The following is a 10771-nucleotide window of genomic DNA, read 5'->3' as shown; positions in this document are numbered from 1 at the left end:
AAGTGGGTTTTCCTGGCAAGCTTTGTTCAGAGGTGGTTTGCCATTGTGTTCCTCTGAAGCTGACTTGCCCAGTGTCACCCAGTGGATTTCATAGTTTGCTGGGAATCATACCCTGATCTCCAGAGTCATAGTCCAATACTCAAACCACTACACCAAACTGGCCCTTCTCACAGGTCTATATAGTAATTAAAAATTGATCCGCCAATAACATTTTAAATTTTTTTGGCAGAATAGGAAAAATTTATAGGTAATTTTCTAGCAATTTCTTTTTCTGAAGGAATCAAGGACACCAAGTTTCGGATGAATAGTACACCATGTTAAAGAGTGATCTCTATTGGAGGACCTGGCATGGGATGGTCAGATCTACCTGCAAGGAAGACAAATAGAAGGGGAGGCCTGCAGAGAGCCATGCAGAGGACAAGCTTTGGGGAGAAGATGCTCAGTTCTGAGGTCCAGCGCCAGCACTTCAGGCAGTTTGTCTTCCAGGAGGAGGCTTTGGGGCCCCGGGAGGTTTGCAGCCAGCTCCACAATCTCTGCTGTCAGTGGCTGAAGCCAGAGAGACACACCAAGGCTGAGATGATGGACCTGGTGATCCTGGAGCAGTTCCTGGCCGTCCTTCCCCCAGAGATGGGGAGCTGGGTTCGAGAGTGTGGAGCGGAGACAACCTCCCAAGCAGTGGCCTTGGCAGAGGGCTTCCTCCTGAGCCTGGCAGAGGAGGAGAAGCCGAAAGAGGAGCAGGACTTGTTTGTGAAAGAGATGGCCAAGAAGGAGAAGTGTCCTTTTGAATCCAGTCAAAGGCAGCGGCCCAAGTGGACCACACAGGAAGAATGCTCCAGTACACCAGGTGGAGTTGAGCTGAGTGGAGAAGGAATGTCCTCCTCAGTGACCTTTGAGGAAGTGTCTGTGGATTTCACAGAGGAGGAGGGGGCCCTGCTGGATCCAGCCCAAAAGGCCCTTCGTCGGGAAGTGATGGAGGAGATTCTGGGGGCCCTGTCCTCTCTGAGTAAGGCTCCCTCTTTCTTGGGATTGTGCAGCTTAGAAGTGCTGAAAAGTAACCCTGAGGGTTCTTCTTCAATCTTGATAGATTACAGCAGTTTGAGTGGGTTTCTTTCAGCTTTGCTTATGGAGTTTATCAGACAAGGGAAATTGGAAGTATAATCCAATGGCAATCAAAACCTACTTTTTCAAGCAGGCCTACCCCTGATTTTTGCCCCGGAATGCTCTCCTCCCCTCCCCCCCCCCCCTCTGTCAGCACTGTTTTGCTGGCATGAATTTTATTATTTTTATTGAACTGTTTTAATCCATTTTTTGTATAATTGTATCATTGTTTGCTTGTTGTGCACCGCCCTGATTCTAAGAAGGGCGGTATATAAATAAATTTTTTATTATTTATTATTATTATTATTAAGAAAGGTACAGTGGACCCTTGTTATACGCTGGTTCCAAGATCCGTGGATGCTCAAGTTCCATTAAATATAACAACATAACAAAATGGTGTCTCTTATAAAAAATGGAAAATCAAGGTTTGATATTTGAAATTTATACTTTTTTTGAACATTTTCAAACCGTGGATGCTTGAATCTGTGTATAAAAATCTGTGTATAAGAAGAGCCAACTGTATTTTGATCTCTCCTTTTTGGATCTGGATTGTCAACCATTGCTTTACTTTACACAAAATAAAGTAAAAGTTGTGATTTCTGGGGAAAATTCAGGCTGAAGAAAGCTAAACAAATAAATCAGAGACATATCTATTCTTTAAAGACACACGTTTACACAGATCAGAGTCAACAGTGTTGCTTCAGTTTGGAGTTTCAAAATTACAGACTTCAAAAAAGAACTGGAGTATCTTGAACCCCACCAAACAACATTTTTAAAGAAGAAATGAAGTCGCTCTCCAAGTTCTTTCATTATGTCATTTGAAAATTCCAGCTTTTTAATAGTTATGCAATATTCTAAATGATTGACAAAGCTGTTAGATATGGCCATCCCTTTCAGGATGGTCCCATACATACCCACTGGTCCATTGTTTTTGCAGGTCTTTTGCAATAGCTCAGACACGTCTATAATGTAGGGTGCATCTACACTGTAGAAATAATGCAGTTTGACACCACTTTAAGTGCTATAGCTTCATCTTATGAAATCCTGCAATTTGCAGTTTTACAAGATCACTATCCTTCTCTGCCAAGATGTTCTGATGCCTCACTATTCAAACTACAGATCTCAAGATTTGGTAGGCTGGAGCCTCTTGTGGGGGGAAAAAGAGGTGGCAATTCTAATCCAGCACTAATATGATAGAAAACACAGAGATTCAAGCTTTATGAGTTAAATATTCAAAGACCTGCCCATTCATATTACACAATTACGCAATTATAATGCTAGATCCTGTCCAACAGTGCCATAGAATGTTGTCATCATGGCTGAAGTGGAATCATAGTGTTATAATTGTATCATGTGAAAGGGCCCACATGTCAGTTTCACTTTCTTTCACTTAATTTTTTTAAAAAAAACCTTCAGTTTCTATTTCCACTCAAATTCCTGTCAAAAATTAATGGAACTCCTTTGTTCCTATGTAACAAGGGCCCAGTAACATTGGTCCTTTGCGACACCCTCGTCACATGCTATGGTTGAGTGGGGGCAGAGCTCCCACATGCCCTGCAATCCTAGCACGTGATGAGGGCGTAACAATGGCGGTGCCCTGTATACATCGGGTGCCACCCTTGTTATGTAAGCACCTTGCAGTGTCCAACAGCAGACATCACACTCGCGGTGCTTACATAACCAGTGCGCCAGTGGCTTTAGAAGAATCCACTTTTCACAGGTTCTTTTTGCTCTGGCAGGAAGCTATGTGGTTTGGCGGCTGCGGCTTCCCTCTGCTGGAAAAACAGGTGCTAGGAATCTGCCCTTTTGGGGCAGTCTGTCCCATGCCATAGCTAGCTATTTGTGATGAATTCTGGACTTTCTGACATTCCAGCCAGTCCTGTTCATAGCAAAGGTATTGATCAATATGGTAACTTAAAATTTTTGTTTAGTCTCACATGACTTCCTACTTCTCAAGGATGGAATTCCTCTGTCGGTGGAGCGATATTATGTTTCCTGATGGAAAATCTATCTCCCAACAATAAGTAATTTACATGGATCTAATACAGAAAGAGATGCTTCAAACAAGATAAATTGTTCTACATGAAAATCAGTCCACTGCAGAAAATTACATGAATCCTACATGTATTTCATTATTATGTGCTCCTTAGGAATTCTCTAGGTCCCTGAGAAATTACATGTTAGGATTTTGTTAACTAACTCAAACTTGGGTATTTTTTGCACTGAGCTTTTAATGTGCATCTCAGGCACTAAGTAAGAAAAGGATGGGACTGTATACAATGAACAGGAGAGCTCTTACAAGATTTTACAGGAGATATTTTTCCAGTACTAAACACAAAAAACACCTCTTTACATGTGAACATACACCATGTAAGTAGAATTCATAGACACAGCCATGTGAGTCCAGCATATCATTATGCAAGTTGTAACATAAGGTTCTGTAGTAGTTCACTCCATGCATCTTGGGAAGTAGGCCTTCCCAAAGCTTATGCTACAACTTTTTTCGCTCAATTAGTCACAAAGGTGCTACAGCATTTAAGTCCTTCATATATGAAATTAAAAGTTTACTGTACAGAAGTGAAAATTTTGGCTGTTAGGTGCATGCCTAGGGAAAGAACTGATTTGGAAACAGCAATATGTGAGACTAAAAGTTCAACCCCTCCCTTTAGATCCATTTGCCACTGCTGTGGCCTTGGAGGGAGAGAAGAACAGGTAGGAGCAACTCCATTGTGCCTTAGCCTCTATAGCAGATGAAAGGCCCTCCCTAAATCCCAACTACCACTACTGTGGCCTCAGAGGGAGATAACAGCAGTCAGCATTTGCTAGACATAATCCCTTCACCCATTACCATGCCCTTTCCTTGGATGCCATGACTTTTTAGACTAAAAGCCTGAGGGTAGGGAATTGTTTTTGTTGTTCCTTTACTTATAAAGTACAAGACCAGTGATGGTGTTGTATAAATAAGTGATAACAACAACAACAACAACAACCTTTTTGGACCTTAGTTCTTTTAGGTCTCCTTTTCAGACAGTGGAGCATGATTTCTACTCACATAGGAGTAGACCAAACAGAGTATCCTTGTCTAACCCCCACTAAATCACCCATGGCTCTTTGCTCAGACATCAGAATTTAGAAGTTGGAAAGTTAGCATCAAAGATGGGGAGACAATATGGGAGTGCACAACAAGTCATACCTCAGTGTCCTCATTCCCTCCATCCTTGCCCTCAGCTGGATTCCTGATTGTGTGGAGGCTTCTATTAAAAGGAAGGTGAGCCAAAACATTCTTTAGACTTCCACCCTCAACATAAGAAGCTTGGGATATTTGAAATATGGCTTGGACGTACACCCTTTTTTCATTTTTATCCTTCAAATGAACAATTTTGATGCCTGAACATGGCTTATAGAATGGTGACAGCTGCTGCTGAAATATATACATCATCTATGTCATCATTATTATATTTCCATTTATACCCTGCCTTTCTCCCCAACTGGGACTTAAGGTGGGTTACAAAACGAAAACCAGTAACCAAAGTTCCAGATGTATGAACAACCACACAGCACAGTTCTCACAGCTGACTAAGCTTCCCTTGCAATTCAACAATATTGGGAGGAGGACCCATATGTTTCCAAAGAATAAGTAGAAATTAATTGTTTCAGAGATGGGTGTGATACAAATTGTTATTACCTATTTCAAGCAGCCAGATGGGTTAGCTGCTCCAAGAAGTCTCTTCCATAAGCTTTTCTGATTTTTTTAAAAAAGCATTATCACTAACTGATAAACACCAGGATGTATGGCTTCATTTTTGGCATGACAGCTCCAACAAATAAGTCGCATGGCAACATGACACATTCTGAATAGATTCATTCATATAGATGCTATACTGTGTGTGTGTGTGTGTGTGTGTGTGTGTGAATGAGAGACTCAAAAGTTTCTCTTGAAATCCTTTGGTTTTTGCTGCCATTCAAAAAGAGTTAACTGGCTATGATTATGAAGTGGTAGTGAGCAGGACTATGCGATGGAAGTTGAGGTGTTTCCGTAAAGCCATTGCCTCAGCTCAGAGAGCCTGCTAAGGGGCAGTGGTCAGAGAGAAACAGAGGGGGAGAGAGAGATATCAAGTGTAGTAATCAGAATGAAAAATGGAGCTCCGGTTACTTTAAACAAGAGCTAATTTATCACAAGAACGAGTGGATAAGTAGCTGAGTTTCAGGCGTTCAGTAAGTTCCCCGTTCTGCTCCAAAAATTATTCCACCCCTGTCTCCATACTCCCATAAATCATCCCCTTCTTCACTTCTGCTCCGATTACCAATTACTCCTGCCTTCGACACGCTTTCCCCTGCCCAACACAATCTGATGGGGCCCTGCTTTTTAATTTTACAAATGCTTTTCTCTTTCCCCCTTCCCCCAGTCTCTATTTCACTTTCCATTGTATCACCCTCTTTCCCCACCCCCTTGAAGAGGTAGAGAGCAATTCCAACCCCCATCTATGCAATAACTGGTGTATCAGTTATTTTCCCTAGTGAGCAGCCTCCCAAAGTATACCAAAATGGCTTGTTGGTAAGGGTTCATTTCCTTCTTTAAGAAAGAAGTTGGGGAGAAGAACGTTGAAATAACATCTTGTCTGGTTATAGGCATGCTGTTTGGTTATGGAAAATGGCACATTCATGCATACACACCATTGTTTTTTTGCATAGCTGGATAACCACAAGTGTTTGCTTTGAGGGCTGGTGGGTGTCTATCATAAGCCCGTAAAATGTGTTCCTTTGGTCACCTGTGTCAATGAAAACTATGCAAAAATGTTATTCAGTTAAAGTCTGGTTAGAAAAAGAAAATGCCATCAGAAATCTCATTAAGGTAGGTGATGCATAAAGAAGGAGAAAGCATGATGATAAGTGTGTGAACTAATAACAAAAGCTTCATTTTAGTGCTAACATTGCTAGAGCAAGACTGCAGTACAGTTGGATTGACTCAAGCCAGGAATCCACTGCCCAGACTAGGCAAGACCTGAGCAGAACTGTTGATGACCAGGACTCTTGGAGAGCTCTCATTCATAAGATCATCATAAGGTGAAGCAAACTTGGAGGCAAATTACAACAATTTTTAGGGAGGGAAGGAAGGAGAGAGAGAGAAATGGATTTAGTGCCAACATAAGAAGAATATTTATTTAGAATATTTAACTACATCTGTACCACCTCCCAGCCCACAAGGGCTCCCAAAGCAATGAACAAATAAAAAACAATTAAAATAATATAGGAATAAATTAAAATGATTAAAATGATGAATGATTAAAATGATTTTTAAAATCTCCTAAAACAATCCTAAAATCCAGTTTTAAAACAGGAAAAACAGGACATTTTCAAACTGTGTGGGAAACCACTGTTTGAGCCACCTGCCAAAATCCCATCTTGAATCCCATCTTGAAAGAAAGGCAACATATGCATTCAGTAAATAAATAAATATTGAAAGGGATGGGGCCAGCCTAACTTCCTTGGGTATAGAGTTCCACAGTCACGGTTACAGAGAAAGACCTGTTACATGTACCCACCAAACACCTCTATGAGGTGTTGGGATGAGCAACAGGCCCACCTCTGAAGATCTTAAATTTCTGGCAGGCTCATGTGGGGGAAGACAGTCTTTCAGATACCCTGTTTCTGAAGGTGGTGTTTCAGATAGTTTGCCTCTCAAAGAAGCCTCTCAAACAAGCACATCATGGCACAAACATTTCAAATTAGTTGTTAGGTGGCCATAGGAAAATTTTTACTATATTATACTAAAGGTACTGTATATGTAGTATTTGCTCCCCACAGAGCAAATGAGATGCCTATGAGATCCCCATTCTTCTGCCGTTGTTCCCTAGCAGCTAATTTTGAGAGCCATGCTGCCTCTGATCCCTGCCACTGTTCATAGCATAGTCTCCCTACACCATTGCCCCTTCTTACACCAAGGAATAAATGCCACAGGTTGTATCATGTTAAGAAGTCTTTCCAGTTGTTTGTTCTTGCACAGTTCAGCTTTTTTGGGTGTTCCCAGGTTCTAGTATTATCAGAGAGGAAGCAAAATATCTTTCTGTCCATATTCTGTTAATACATGTATGCATTTACTTACATGGAATCATATTAGTCATTTTAATGTACATTTTTCAATTTTGGAAAAATCCTGCTGGAGCTCTTTGTTATTTGTTTCTACCACCCTGAACATGGTTTTATCATCCACAGCCTTTGCCACCTCACTGTTTGCCCCAACTCCAGCTCATTTAGAAATGAATCTCAAAGGCACCAGATCTTTACTAGGACCTGTCTTCTTACATTCCTCCATTCCGATAATGGCTCACTTATTCTGTCTTTGTGCTTGCTTTCCTTAGTCATTTTCCTTCAATGTGAGGATCCACCTCTTTACACCATGATTTATAAGTTTGCCTTTGCAGCCTTTGTGGAATGACTTTGTCAAACTTTTTTTAAAGTCTGGGTACACATATCTGTTGCCCTCAGCCCCCAAGCACTCCAATTGGCCTTTCCTCACTTTACAGAAGCCATGTTGATTCTTCAGGATTTGTTTTTGGCTATACCCTTTTTTTCTTTAATAATATTTTCTGTAATTTTATCTAGAATGTAAACCATCTGGCTTATAATTTCTTAGATGCCTCACCACCTCACCTTTTTGGAAAAACTGATCTTGCATGGGATATTTTTCCATTCTACAGAGACATACATAGCTCTTAGGAACAAGTAACATTTTTATTATTCAAAGACATAGCCATGTTAGTCTGTAAAATTAGTATGCAGAGGGATCTTGCAGCATCTTTGAGATTAACTGAAAGAGACTTTGGTAGCATGAACCTTCATAGACTTGGATTTGTTTACATGGATTACATGCATTTGCAATTGGTTGACTGGCAGAACCCAAAGAGTGCTCAACAATGGCCCCTTTTCATCCTGGAGAAAAGAGACCAGTGGGGTCCCACAGGGTTCTGTCCTGGGGCCAGTGCTATTCAACATCTTTATCAATGACTTGGATGACAGAATTGGGGGCATTCTTATCAAATTTGCAGATGATACCAAACTAGGAGGAGCACCTAATATCCCAGAGGACAGGATCAAAATTCAAAATGACCTTAATATATTAGGAACTGGACCAAAGCTAACAAAATGAATTTCAACACAGAGCAATGTAAGGTACTGAACTTAGGGAAGAAAAATGAAATGCACAGATATAGGATCGGGGACATATAAATGCACAGATATAGGGATCTGGGAGTCCAAGTAGACCACAAATTGAACATGAGTAAACAGTGCAATGCGACAGCTAACAAGGCCAATGCGATTTTAGGCTGCATCAATAAAAGTATAGTGTCTAGATCAAGAGAAGTAATAGTGCCACTCTATTCTGCATTGGTCAGGCCCTACCTGGAATACTGTGTCCAGTTCTGGGCACCACAATTTAAAAAGGATGTTGAGAAACTGGAGCGTGTCCAAAGGAGGGTGACTAAAATTGTGAAGGGTCTGGAAACCATGCCCTATTAGGAAAGACTTAGGGAGCTGGGGATGTTTAGCCTGGAGAAGAGAAGGTTAAGAGGTGACATGATAGCCCTGTTTAAATATTTGAAGGGATGTCATATTGAGGAGGGAACAAACTTGTTTTCTGCTGCTCCAAAGACTAGGGCCTGGAGCAATGGATGCAATTTCCAGGAAAAGAGATTCCAGCTCAACATTAGGAGGAACTTCCTGACAGTAACAGTGGAACACACTCCCTTGGAGTGTAGTGGAGTCTCCTTCCTTAGAGGTCTTTAAGTAGAGGCTGGATGGCCATCTGTCGGGGATGCTTTGATTGAGATTTCCTGCATGGCAGAGGGTTGGACTGGATGGCCCTTGTGGTCTCTTCCCACTCTGTCATTCTATGATTCTGTGATTCTATGAGACTTGAGCCTACTTCCACTTGCATCTGAATAAGTAGGCTCAAGTCTACAAAAGCTCATGCTACCAACCTCTATCTTTCAGTCAGTCTCAAAAGAGCTGCAAGATCCATTTGCATAGTTTGGTTAGTTTTCAAAGTGACAATCTGAATCTACGTTCACAAAGAAAAGCCAGAGAGAGAGAAAAATAAAATAAAAATTACATTATTTGAAGATTAATGTTTTCACATTTGGATTGTCTCACAACTTCCAGGTGGATACCATCCAGACCCAACGACTGTATTCATTGTTAATTTTGCAGTAAAGCCTAAAGCATCTTTTGTCACTACTATTGCTCAGAATTCTCCAGACTTCCTTGCTTAAACAATCAGTTCATACATGTGTAGCTGTCCTTCACCTTCTGCAGTGAAAACAGAGGTAGATAATTCATTTAGCTTTTCTCAACAACTTTTAGCTTACCTTTTACTGCCTTGTCAGCTGTCATTCCAACTACCTTCCTAGCTGCTTTCTTGCTTCTTAAGCATGGTCCATCCTAACAGTTTTAGCAAAATCACCATCTCGTTTTTCCCTCTTTCTCCTCCTTCAGTATCATTCCCTAATTGATTTCATTTGCCACAGTTTGTTTTCCATTCTGTCCTCCTTATTTGGGCAGTATCATTCCCTAATTGATTTCATTTGCCACAGTTTGTTTTCCATTCTGTCCTCCTTATTTGGGCAAGGCAACCAGTTTTCTAAGGGACACCTTCTTGTCTTTAATAGTTTCTTTAGTTCTGATTCTTAACTATACTGGCACCTTCTTGGATTTCATTGTTAACTTTCCTAATGTGTAATGTTAATTTTATCTAAGCTTTTATTATTGTGGTTTTAAATACCCCCCCCCCCTCACAAATCATACAATTTTTGAGAGGAGCTGTTTCTTCTCTGGGCCTTTTCTTCCCCACTTCAGCACTTGATTTCTTTGGGAACTGCCTACTTAGGCATATTTTGAATTTGACAACAATATTGAATTTCCAGTTGGTCATTATCATTTATGTTATGGACTCGGTTCTGGATAACATTTCAAGTGCAAAGTCCAGTAGGTTCCATGGCCATCTGTTCAAGGGTTCAGTATCTAGAAATATGTATTCCCCTCTCCCCTTCTCCATCATAACCTGAACATGCATTTCCCTAGTCTATGTGGGGGAAACACAGATATGCAGATCTGGTGGGTCACATTTCTGGACTGCAGCCAAATAAGGGAAAATAATTTATTATTCAGTGCACCATTCTCTTATGCGGGGGGATCGTTCCAGACCCCCCCCCCCCAATGTAAGGGAAATACCGTGTATGCTGGAGCCCCATTGAAAACAATGGGGCTCGAGCCCATGTGCGGTGCAGCATGCATGCCACGGGTATATGCTCCATTGTCTCTTCTGAAGCACATATGGCACACCCGTGTATGATGTGGACACACTATATAACTATTTCTACTTCAGCAGATCGCAATGGTATCTCATTCTGAAATTTTCAATTGAGATGGTCCACTACTCTAGTCATGAGTCACCAAATGACTGATTGCATCCTGAAAAATAGAGAAGATCATTAACACATGACTATCCAATTACACATTTTTTCCATAAAAGTTCTTACTATGTTGGACTATGACTCTGGAGACTAGGATTTGATTCCCTGCTTGGCCTTGAAAACCATTGGGTGAGCTTGGGCAAGTCACATGCTCTCAGCCTCAGAAAAAGGCAATGACAAACCCCCTCTGAACAAATCTTGCC

General features: G+C 41.1%; 1 protein-coding gene across 1 annotated transcript; it reads left to right on the top strand.

Moving 5' to 3' along the window:
- Window positions 1–348: 348 nt before the first annotated feature.
- Window positions 349–9368, top strand: LOC149314980 (neurotrophin receptor-interacting factor homolog). Its single transcript, XM_089523164.1, has 2 exons — window positions 349–1003; window positions 9259–9368. The coding sequence occupies exons 1-2, from the start codon at window positions 349–351 to the stop codon at window positions 9366–9368; spliced, it is 765 nt and encodes a 254-aa protein (XP_089379290.1).
- The last annotated feature ends 1403 nt before the right edge of the window (window positions 9369–10771 follow it).

The sequence above is a fragment of the Sceloporus occidentalis genome, unplaced genomic scaffold (assembly GCF_023333645.1).
Source record: "Sceloporus occidentalis isolate IW3139 unplaced genomic scaffold, rSceOcc1.0.p SCAF_4, whole genome shotgun sequence".
Classification (NCBI taxonomy): Eukaryota; Metazoa; Chordata; class Lepidosauria; order Squamata; family Phrynosomatidae; genus Sceloporus; species Sceloporus occidentalis.
Note: the sequence above shows the minus strand (reverse complement) of the source record. Positions and strands in the feature narration are given on the sequence as shown.